General features: G+C 39.1%; 1 protein-coding gene across 1 annotated transcript in view; it reads right to left on the reverse strand.

Moving 5' to 3' along the window:
• Nucleotides 1–9,196: 9,196 nt before the first annotated feature.
• The window catches only part of ruvbl2 (RuvB-like AAA ATPase 2), a 6,183-nt gene continuing 2,719 nt past the window's right edge, over nucleotides 9,197–12,660 (reverse strand). Inside the window, exons 7-14 of the mRNA XM_035665883.1 lie at nucleotides 12,178–12,284; nucleotides 11,981–12,074; nucleotides 11,502–11,720; nucleotides 11,288–11,406; nucleotides 10,583–10,702; nucleotides 10,356–10,485; nucleotides 10,083–10,197; nucleotides 9,197–9,573 (exon numbers count right to left, since the gene is read on the reverse strand). Coding sequence (XP_035521776.1) covers nucleotides 9,548–9,573; nucleotides 10,083–10,197; nucleotides 10,356–10,485; nucleotides 10,583–10,702; nucleotides 11,288–11,406; nucleotides 11,502–11,720; nucleotides 11,981–12,074; nucleotides 12,178–12,284 — 930 coding nt within the window. The 3' untranslated portion in view covers nucleotides 9,197–9,547. The remainder of the gene's footprint in view (nucleotides 9,574–10,082; nucleotides 10,198–10,355; nucleotides 10,486–10,582; nucleotides 10,703–11,287; nucleotides 11,407–11,501; nucleotides 11,721–11,980; nucleotides 12,075–12,177; nucleotides 12,285–12,660) is intronic.

Raw genomic sequence — 12,660 nt, forward strand, 5'->3', positions numbered from 1 at the left:
CCTTCAGAACATTCTCGTATTCCAACAGTCTAATAAATTCCTGGACGTATTCATCCCAAATGTTCAAAAAAATGTTGTTTTATTTAAGGCGGACATCCCTTTAAAGGGTTGATGGGTGTAAATAAGTTACAAACATTTAAAGACTTAAATTAAATACCTAAAATGGTTTCTATCATAAATCAAAACTGAAACTGGCTCATCTTGGCAGCATGTCATTATAAAAATATATGACAATAGTTTTATGTTGCGGTGACAACCACAGTCTTATTCAATTACGCCATGACTTTAAAATAACAGTCAGAAGCATGACTCTGACATTCAGGAAGAAGTAATCCTTCTACCACCACAATATGTCACCCTCCTGAGCTGGAACAATAGATTTGAGACAGATGTAATGGCTGCTGTACTCTCTGTAGGAATATCTGCATTTTCAGAGTACTTCACAAAAGGGTCGGTTGCAGGCAGAGGCGGTCATGTAGGACTGACCTGGTGATTAATGCAGAGTTACCAGCACAGCACAAATAGAGGTCGGGGTAAGGAAAGGAGACATGGTAATAGGCTGTCTGTAGATGAACACATGAAAAAGAAGTATCTGCAGTCTGCAGTATCACACCTCCACTGTGAATCTCTCACCTCTCTCTGTAGACACCCACCGACTTTTCCAACCTGCCTCACACTGCAGAAACACAGTAACCTTCACTAAAACAAGTGTGGTGGAAACATCACAGAAGTCTCCCATTGCACCTGGTGAGATGTTTGTCATGTTCCCAGACTCATTTGATGTGAAATAGTGTCATCTGTATGTGAATGTGAGAGCCAGCATCTACTGGCTGATCTATTATATCAAGAGTTTTAATATCACTTTAGGGTGGAATCTAGATCAAGATCTTATTCACAGCACTTCGTTTATGTATTCTACAGAAATAAAGCATGGATGAAACATTGATGAAATGAGCAAAGACTCCAGTACACACTGTACCGTGTGAGGACAAAGATGCAAACTGACGAATCCACTGGTCCATGTAGCACATATTTCTTTCTACCAACAGGATTGAACACCAGGGATTAAGAGGAGAAACAGAGAACAGAAAACAACAAATGACTCTAAAGGCGGTTAGTGCAATTGAGGGGAAAAGGCAAAAATAGCTCTTTGCTTCATTAGAGGTTCACTTGAGGCGGGGACGTGCCCAAGTTCTCAACCACTGTCATTACAAGAAGACACAATGGAGCAAACAACTGAGCGACCGTCATATCAAAAAAACTGATGAAATGTAGGAAACTAAGAAAGTGTGAATGACAGACACAGCAAGAAGTACATTTTATTTCATATTACAGTATGTAGTGTTTTCATTGCATTTATATCAAATCTAAATACTTACACATAAAGAAAAGGAGGTGCAGCTTGCTCGTTTGAAACATTTCCTACAGTTTGTGGATGAAATGATATGGGCCAAAAATGTTCTGGGTGCTCTGCAAACACACATGTTGTTGCTTATTGTTGCTGCCAACTTTTGACTCAAAGCTGGGCTTTGGTTTTTGCCATTTTGTTGTGTCATTCTCCCTTTTTATGTAACACATTGTCTGCTTTGCGGATCAAATTACTTGCAACAGTCTCAAACCTCTTCTTCCCTTGACTGGTTATATAAAGTGAGAGCTGCTCATTGAACTTGACAAATCACTGTAGCTTAGAGTTGTTGAAGAAAAATCATTCAAGTCCAGTTAGGGTTGCTGTGGTGGTGATGAGTTTCAGATAAGCACGCCGGCATCCTGGTGAACTTACATACACAGAGCAGGTCTGAGTCGGTAAGCGGACCCAGAGCAAATGAAATAAGGTACTTTTATACATGGACCAATACAATAGACAGTATGTAAATGGTAGCCATTGGTCAGGCAGTCACCAGACGTTACATAATTAACATCAGAGTCAGAGGGAAGTAAGACAAAAGGTAGTGATCAGACCAAATATGATAGAGACAAATGGAAGGAAAGATAGTTGTGGGGGTTTGGTCAAGGGTAAAGGAGACAGCAAGAATACACATTTAGTATATAAAGATCAATGCACCCAAACAGTAGCTTAGCAATTCTGTAAAATGTGAATTTTCTTCCTCAGAGTACAATATGTAAAATTTAAAAAAGTATCTGGAGGTTTATCCTAACCTTCATCAGGCTATGCTACCCATCAGGATGTGGACAAAACAAGTTAAAACAATTCAACAGATTCCATTTTATCCAAGTTTAACTGTAAAAAGACCAAAAAACATTTCAGTTAAACAACTGTGTAGTGTGGCAAGCTTTCTGAATCACTGGGTTTTTACTTAGTTACCCATACAACAGTGAAAAGAAATCACATACAATTTTTCAAAGAAGACTGTGCAGACTGAGAACATTTGTGCTCTAAGTCTACATATTGAAATGGTTCAAGTCAGCTGTATTGGCATATTAAATAGTATTAATGGAAGTGCTAGTACTAATACAAGGGACACAGTGATATTTTAGAGCAGGAAACCAAAATGACACTCTCTGCTAAAAGAAAGCCAATACATCAGCAGCTTTTTTAGGAGAAAATAGACAATATTTAGATCAGCAAATGTATTGAACAGAAGAGGTGCTGCTCACATTGGATATCACACAGCCAGGAGATTTTCCTCCTCTTCTTCCTTTCCTGTTGTTGAGCTCTTCTTTGAGCATCACTCCTTTCATGTGTGAATGGACGTCAGGCCCGAGAAGCCAACTAACCCTCAGCTGTCAGAGTCTGCATTAATGCATGGCTCTGCATGTGTTACTGTGTCATTAAAGAAGCTGACACATGTTCCAGACGAAGCATGAGATGTCCGCTTCTTTGCAGACTGTCCATGTGGAATGAATAAGAAATGTGCTTTATGGTGGGCTGAGCAATGTTAATGAAGGAACCAATTCAAGAAGACATGAATGGCAAGTAATGGTCAAGCCTGCTGTTGTTGAAGCCACTGTAGCAGAAGACGTCATTACCCTACAGCCAGTTATAATGATCACTTCTCGTCTCTCATCAGGCCTTTAAGCAGTGGCTTCATTTCAGACTGTGCCAGTGAGGTCCCAAATGCGATGAGGAATTAATTTGATTTGCATGCTTACTAACAAGGATGTAATGTAAATTGACAGTGGAATAGTGTTACCGCAACTGTGCTTGTTATGTGCCGCAGTGGGTTCAGTGTCACGGGTGCAGCAAGTGTGAGTTATGAATACCAGAGTTTTCTGAATTAAACATGAGCTTATGCTTGACTTGGCAAAGAGTGAATGATGTTGGTTGGCTTTGGTTGCTTTTTTTAGCTCTCATGATTCCATATTTAGAACTTCTGTTTCCACTGCAGCATAAACTGATTCAGAAAAACGTCCAAAGGCTATTTATGCACGTGCCCATGTGTGCACAGCAACATATGTGCATATGTGTCCCACACGTGAAGCAGGGGCAGGGAAGGAACTTTGTGAATGACTGAGGAAATGAATGGTAAACGCCTCTGTGTGAATGGAAGCAGAAGAGCAAATATCATGCATACAGTATGTACACACACAACAAATAGCCATTCATCTCTTTCAGGTTACACGGGTATGTGCAGACAAGAGAGCAAAAATACGGGGATGCACACTAATAGATAGAACACACAATTTCAGATGCACATCCAAGAGGTCAAGTGAGTTAATTACAGCACTACCCATCATTAGATATACATAGATAAAGAAATTAATTCAGGAAATTCCATACAATTTCTGTGTAATTAAAAGTGCTTAAATCCAGGAATATATTACATATACAGCTAATATGGCACTTCCCTGGGTAATTTAGTGCTCTCAAATAAGACTGAATCAGTTATGCTCTAATACTTTGCAGCTTAGTCAATCTGAATACCTACAATGCACAAAGTCTCAGTCTTCAAACCAGTGAATCATTATAGCAAATCCTCTAAACTGACAAGTTAGACAAGCATCAGATCCACATTTCTAGAACCACCCTCAGTATTATCTTTAGTAAAATATATTTAACATTTTAGCCAAAGTAGTGGCTTGGCTCTGGGGATGTCAGTGTCGGTTTGGTCCGGACTGAAATATCTACTATAACTATTAAACTGATTGCAGTCATGGTTGTTAGAGAATGAATACTAATGATCCACCAGCAGGTTAATGCCTTACAGTACTTATCCAGTAAAATACTTCAACATCTACTGACATTTATGGCTCCCAGAGGATGACACTGGTGACCCCAGATTTTCTTCTCCAGTGCCACCGCAAGGTTCTTTGTGGTTTTGAGTTAAAATTCTTGACAACTATCAAATGAATTGCTGTGAGATTTGTTATGGATATTGTTGTCCTCCTCAGAATCACTTTGGTTATATCTAAAGATTTTATTTAGCACCATTATCCGGTCAAAACTAACCCATTGCCAACGTTTGCTAATTAACAAATATGTGCATGCAAACACACTCAATGATGGACAGCATTACATTTTGAGTAAGTACAATCTCACAGAGACACCACTGTGGCTGAGGGCTATTAGTCTTGTTTAAAAATATAAAATACAATACAATATACTATTACATGTGGAACTTTAGAGTATTCATATGTCATAAAACTGGCATATGGAAATCATTTCCATACATGATGTATATACACTACACACGGACAGTGTGAATACAAATCATTTTAACATTTATTTAAATAAATTATTATGCAGACATTATTCTTACCAAACCCCTAATTGAACTAAGATGATTTGCCTCTCTCAGGCATCTTTTCATGCTCTGCTCTCTTCTCTCGCTTTCCTCTCCTCTTTCACAACCAGGAATGAGAGCAGCAAGCTGTTAACCTCAAATGAATGAATGACATTGAGGGAGCACTCTGAAATGAGTGATAAATGGGGTTGATAGATTATTCATGATGCTAGGTGAGCTACCAGCTAGGAATTTTATACAGTAAGGCAATGATGTTGAAAGTGACTGCATGTTGCCGCTCCTCCTTCAGACCAGTGCACCCATAAAAGTTGATGAACAAATAGGCACAAGTGGTAAAAAAAGACAATTGAATTGGTGTTTTCAAATTATGATGTTTTTAAAGTCAATCGGTATTTTCATTTCAAATAATTCTTGAATTTACTTTGTATCTATCTATCCAGTGTAAAACAAGTAGACAGACAAGTAGTAGAAGTAGTCACTCAACCCTGTTTTTACAACATCAACAAATACACACATTCACTGCCATATGTGAAAGCAAATACAATATGGTGCATTTCCATTGACCTCATTCTCTAATTTTACCACAGGAATCACACGCTCAGCCTTTTCACATATGGCAGTAAGAGAAACAGGTTGAAGATTTATTTGTTCTTGGAAACTTCAGGAAATGGACTTGAATTCTATCCATTCATGAGCACCACATTCCAAATGGTGCTTAAATGCTAAAATCCTATTTAAGGAACATGGCATCAAAAAAAAAATGTGGCAAGAGACACGCAATAATAAATATAGGATAGGAGCATGGAAAATATGCTAAAGGGGTTGGTACCAGATGGATGTATAGTGTTCTTATATTAAGTGTTCACTATTGTGTTTGTCAGTCTCTTTGCACTGAAAGCTAACATGACTTTCTGGTCCTGACCAGTGCTTTGAGAAGTCAACCTCTGCATAAACACGTATCTGAGAGGTGCTTGAGTCAAGTGTAGAGTGAAGAGTCAGGTGTAAGTGTCCAGATAGAGAAACAAACAGGGAAGGACAAGTGTGAATCAGCACAAGTTCTAGTGTAATCAGTTCCCAGGCTAAATTGCCTTGCCTTCAGCAGGGAGCATCATCTTGTCATTTAAAGTCATTGTAAAAGACCTGAATGAGGCTTTTTTTGTTTCTTGTAAACGTTTGTGTCCTGGACATGTGGTTAGAATGAGCCAGCCTGTTTTCTTGGGTTAACAGGATCCCTCCCAGTGTGTGTGTGTGTGTGTGTGAGGGCTGGGCCTTGGGTATAAATCATTTTGTGGTATTAAAATAAAGATTCTTTTCTTTTTTTCGAAAGAGGCTTGTTTGTGACTACATACAGTAACAGTTAAACATCAAATTTTGACATGAAATGGTAGGGTAAACATAGGTGTTACCAATGATAGCAGAGCCTTTTCAGTGAACAAATGCACACAATAGCAACACCCTGACTCTGTTTGACTTGAATGGAACCTTATTAGGTACCTTCGATAACACCTGTGTTTACCCTACTACTCCATGTCACAATGGCTGCTGTGAAAAAGGTCTATTGTGGTCAAATCCAGATTGACAAGTGAAGGTATGTGTTAATCCTACCTTTAGCTGCCAATATCTCAAATCAATTAAATTGATCATCAATTCATTTCATGAGTGCTGGGATTGATTTTGATATGGATACATTAAGCTAATGTCATTCGTACTGAAAGCATCATTAGAAGAATGTCCAACGACCTCTGACACAGTCAATAGTGTGGAGAGATTTCCTGCCTGTCATTGTGACCCAGCTGAAAGTCATCAAAAATCATCAAAAATCATCAGTAGTGGGTAGAGTAGGGCGTTGGAAAGATTTCTGTCTTTCCTGTAGAACTAAATTAGCTGGTGACAACAAATCTCCACATGGAGAGATGGAAGGGTGGGTTTGTTCGATGGTACATTTTCAGAATGCTAGCATGGCCTGACAGTGGTGGAGAAAGGGCATCCAAATCTGTGCAGCAGGCAAAATGCCACAACATGTTAGCATGCTGTGCAGCCTTGTAGCCTGTGGACAGTGGTGTGTAGACAAAGAGTGGGAACCGATCCAAGAAGACCTGCTAACACCCTGCGGGGCCTGAGCTGAACGTGATCAGCAAACAACAATTTGGACTCGCAGTAACAGAAGGAGAAATGTCTTCAGGTCAAGTTTATTCAAACCAATACAAAACACACTGAGACTGCTGTAATTCTGCTCATTGGGTACAACTGCATTTGGGGGTAATGGAATTCTGTATGTGCTCTCTAAAGTATGATTAAGATTTACACATTTTAACATCAAATAAATTACATTTGGGAGTCACAGTCAGAAAACGGGTTTATCCCAAGAGAGAGGTAGCACATGCACCCTGTTTTACATACAAGCAACTGAACCCTCATGAAGTTTATCCCAGCTTTAATCCAACCAGTGAATCTATCAGATGCAGTGGCAGGCAGCAGGGTCGTGGGACTGAGGGGGATTTATAGGAGGTAGGCAGCAGGGTAATCCAGGCAGGGCTCTCTCCCACCAGCACTAAACATTAAATATTCATTTCCACGTAAGAGACAGTCTGCGCTGTACTCATCCTATATGCAGGTCAAATTGATTCATCTGTTCTAATTGGTGTTGAAAAAAATTGAGCTTATTGGTAGAGGACTGTAGGTAATATTCATACCTGAGAGTACAGCTGTGATTTTAATAAAAGTCCTGCAATACTTGATTTTAATAAAAATTAAAAGTAAATAAAAAAAGTTAATTTAACGAAATGTCAGCCAACTGCAATATAGAGCATTATGAATAACTTATATGTAGCAGCCGATAAAAAGAGCAACCTGATGGATATCTAACACTGATGTGACAACAATTGTAATGTAAAAACTAGAATTTATTGTACAGTGTCCCTTCTAAACTGTGATTCAAAAACATTTTCTCGATATTGGTAGAAAAAGCAACAATTTTCAGATGGATTTAACATATAACCCCTCAATGGAATAACACTACAAGGTTGAGATGATGGGATTTGCAATACTATGGGTCTGATTATCTAAATACAGAAGAATCTAGGTGTGAGGATCTCTGTTCCACAGTGTTTGCGTGTGTGTGTGTCAGAGAATGGTTGCACCTACAGTGTATCAGACTGGGTGTGAGATTGAGGTGTGGACTAGCTTCAGTCATTTACAGAATGAGCTCACACCCATCATACAGTAAGGAGGCTTTAATAAACTAAATTGTTCTGAGAAAAGATATTTTTAGGCTATCAGCAATGCTGTTCGACTTGCTTAATAAAAAGCATCTTTGGGGCTCACATTCATGTGAGCACTGCTTGCACATTGTATTGTTTGTGGAAACGATGTCTGCTAGAGATCTTTGGGCTCCACCTTGTGGCAACAATTTCTAACCATTTCAGACTCCTGTCTTCAGCTCATTTGTCATATACAGTATGTTCTGTTAAGCTTGACCATCAGTTTTTCACAGATATTTGTTTTGTTTTTCAAGGGCGGTCATCCTTCTGACATATTGGTGGTGAAATCCCATGCAGCACAATATAAAAGACGGGGATCAAATCCACAGACCCTCACCAAAATTCTTCTTAAAGAGTAACTTGACACCCCCTAAAACTCTTTTTTTTTTTGCTTACCATTTGGTTTTGTGTACTCAAGGACCCTGTGACATCACTGTTGGGTGTACTAACAGGTGCAAAAGAAGAAATGCTGGTCAGAGATCACACAGGACATTTAACCTTCAACCAGAGAGGGCAGAGAAAGGCTGCTTTTCAGTTTGGTGTAAATATACTCTTTAAAGGTCCAGTGTGTAACATTCAGGAGGATCTATTGGCAGAAATTGAATATTTCTGTATGTTTTCAGTAGTGTAAAATCACCTGAAAATAAGACGTGTTGTGTTTTTGTTACCTTAGAATGATTGTATTTGTGAAGTTTTTCATGCAATTGTTCTGATGAGTCCCAGAAATGTTTGAGGCTTAGATTCAAGGAATCATTGTGTATATGGGCCAGGACACTGGGCTAACAATAGTAAATGAAGCCAACATTGAAGTGACAAAAACGGCACTTTCTCGAACAGCCACTTGCAGCTGGCAGTAGAAGTGAGTAAATCTCTATAAAGCCAATTTAAAACGCCCAATTAACTGACCTGTTTTAATTATATCAAGACTTATGCTTAATTAGTTAGCTTTGCATAATTAAGGGCATAGCTGCTTTGAGTGACAGTAACCAGGCTTCATTCAGCCTGCCTCAGCTCCACCCACGCTCTGCCTCTTTGCCCATTTTTGGATTAGCCAGGAGCCGGCGGAGGTTGGGGATGTATATAATACCCATTACTCGTACTTTATTTCTTATTCTTACACACAATATATTTATTAAACATTAAACAAAACTTTATGACTCTATGTTCCAATTGCCATTTTCTCTCCAATACTTCTGTTTTGTTGCATTCAAGATTGAGACACAAAACAAATCATTACAGTTTGCTTAGAAAAGCATGTTTAATCATTTTCATAAAAATAAACCATGTAAAGATAAGACAAAACAACAAACAGAAAACACTAAAGGAATTGATATTCATGCCACAAGGCCACAGAATTGTGGTAAATTCACAATTCACAACTAAATTTGAATTCGAACAATGTAGAATTTAAGGTGAACAGGGAAGAAAAATGTAGGAAAATTCTGCGAATTGTATACATTTGAATTCTATCCTCAATGTAATTCAACGCTGAAGTAAAATCCAGTTCTGAATTCACTCCAACCCCAGAGGGCGATCCATTACATAAAACCTTTCAAGAGTAAGAAAACAAAGCAGTCGTCTTCATTATGAGGTGTCCATTTGAGCCGTTTCTGAAATGTAAGATCAGATACATCTTGCTTATTCACCATGTAATGTAGAATTTGTATATTTTGTATAGAAAAATCATTCTTTTTAATTCTAAATGAACATATCACATTCTGTTCTGCAGTTGTGAGAAGGCCATTGTATTCTATTTATTTATCTTTTATTTGAAACGACTACTAGTGCACCACTGAGGAAATTTTTCATTTTCAAATGCTATTTTCCCTCATCTCTCTCTTCTCTGCCTCATTGTTAAACTACAGACCAATCAGCACAATAAAGAGCAGTTTTAATAAGCATGTCGAAACTGAAATCTTCTCTAACGCCTGCAGCAGATTCCTGCAGGTGTCCCTGGGAAAGAGTCTGTTCCAGCATTTTGATGCATTGTTTGACTTTGATTTAACTGGCGTTTGTGTAAATGCAACATCAAAGTGAACTGTTGCTGTGTGGGATGCAAAGCCGAGGAATTCAGCCACTACCAGAGGCATGAACAGGAAAGTATGAACAGGAAACTCACGTGTTTCATTAAAGAGGAAGGAATCCTGATACTCCTTCATGTACTGAGAAGATCTGGCCTCATCCAGGAACAGAGAATAAACCCTTTTGATGTCCTCCACCTGAACCTCTGTCCCCTGAAGAAGCCAAAACACACAGATGACGTTAACACAGATGCTACAGGAATTCATGACCAAACTACTAAAATAACATCCATCCAATAATTGAAAATATGACAGATGTTCATAACAGTTGCTTTTTTAACATGTGTCTTCAGACTGTAGACTCAGCTTACCTTGCGTTTGCGACACACCAGTCCAGCAGTGCTGATCAGCTGGATGGCGTAGCGCAGGGACGTCTCCATGCCGATGCGTGTCAGGACGGTGTGAGCTTCCTCGCTCAGCTCCACATCCTCCTCTTCACACCTGAAATAAAACCATGCACGTTTACTTCCCTTTGTAAAGCTGGAAAGAAAGCTGGAGGCAAACAGACTGCACACAGATGATGAACGCAGATTCTCACCTGATCTTGAGGATCTGCTTCGTCTCTTTTTCGGTGTAAGGGGAGGTGGCGATGATGAGCAGGCGATCCAGCAGGTCGATGGGGATGCCATGAGGGCTCTGATAGTTTGTGCCCCGGATACTGAAAGATAAAAGAGCGAATGCTCAGTGTTATATATTCAATATTCAGAGTTACAAGTGACACATGAAATATGGAAGGATTTATTTGACCACATTTTTCTTGTTCTTTTTTAGGACGTGAGAGGTAAAAATTATAATATATAATAATATAATATAATATAATAATATAAATAACATCAGTATTTCTTGTTGATTCTGGTGGCCCCTGTGGACAGAAGCGGTAGTGTTTCCACTGCCTCATTTAATTAATTTCAAGGGAAATGTGACCGAATCCGACCCAGTGGCAGGCATTAAGAATAACTATACAGAAATTGCTCATCTCACTTATGATCTTGTTGTCTTATGTAGGTCATATAGAGGCATCTGTATTAAGTTGAGCCCGTTTCATAACCAGTTAAAAACTCCTCAAAAATGTATTCTTCAGAGCATTTTAAAAACTATAAATCAATATTTTTACAGAACTCAAATATTCAAATACACAGGTTATAACCAAAATAATATCAGACAAATAAATTCCGTATCAGGGTATTCCTAAATAACATAACTCAAATGAGCAGACAGGAGGAAAATGAGATGAAAACAGTACCGGGTGATGCCTCTGTTGGTGGCCATAATGAGAACTGGAGACAAGTCACTCTCCAGAGCCCGGTTCAGGAAGGAAAAGCACTCCATGTCTAACATATGGACCTCGTCAATAAATAACACCTGGAAGCACAAACAGAGAAAGTAAGTCAAGTACAATCACACACACAAACCAAATAGAAACACACACACACACCCACACACATAATCGAACCTACCCCAGGAATGATCTCAGCCTTGCCCTCTTCCCTCCACTCACACACTTTGGCATTAATCTGCTCACGAACTTCAGACTTGATCTCTCCGGTGTCTCCGGAGAAGAGAGCCAGGAAGCCCTGTGTGCGGCTGTTTATGACGTCGATCTCATGGAGGGACACCGTGTGGACCACCTCTTTCCTCTTCTGCAGCTCGCCCTCTGGACACTGTACAAACTGTGTCTATAAGGACAACGAAAATACAATCGATTAATTAATCAATTAGTTTTTAAATTCTTTCCCTTTAAATGAATTACTATTCTACAGAAGGAGTATATGTTATATTATGCTATGCATTTCATTTTAAACAACTGAAAATAATTAATTGAATGAATCCACAAGGCCGATGGTCAAAGGCAAATGGCTGTTGAAAACCTGCTGTTATTTGTGAGTGTGAATTAATGACTGCAGCAGTGAAATTGTATTATATAGCTACATGATACCTGAGCTCCCATGGCATCATAGTCTCTGGCTCTGGTGAAGGAGCGGCCCAACTTGCTGATCTTTCCAGTGGCTTTGTCAATGGTAATAACATCTCTGAGAGAAAACACAGAGAGAGACAGTGTAGATCACGTATGGCTGTCCGACAGGCCTGAGTGATCCTGCTATGTATAGATCAATGATCATGAGATTAACTCACCCTGCTTGAACCTTCTCTTTACTGAGACTGTCGATCATCTTGTTTCCCAAGTCATATATCGTCTCCATCTCAGTAGTTTTCAGAGTCAGCTTTCCCACCTTGGCGCCCTGTAAAACAAAGTCAAAAATGTATACGTTTGTCTTTAGTGACAGCAGTGTGTGTATTGTGATATAAAATAGTTTATTCTGTCATATATTTTCAAAAAGCATAAACTCTGGCCAATACAATATTGACACTGAGTAGTTTACAGTATATGACCTCTACCCGTTAACTGTCCTAGAAAGCACATAAGTAAATATGAGACCATCTCATCATACCATCATTACATCTTCTGTCATGGAGTTCGGACGACGAGTCTGGCGCATGTGATCAATACACATAAACAAACCTTTGGTTCGGTGACGTTTGTCGCATTGTTACGCAGGGCTTCGACTATTGCATCTGGAGAAAACACACACACTTGTCACATACGCTAAGAGCAAT

This window comes from Morone saxatilis, unplaced genomic scaffold, assembly GCF_004916995.1.
Source record: "Morone saxatilis isolate NCDOM2014 unplaced genomic scaffold, NCSU_SB_2.0 Contig20, whole genome shotgun sequence".
NCBI lineage: Eukaryota > Metazoa > Chordata > Actinopteri > Moronidae > Morone > Morone saxatilis.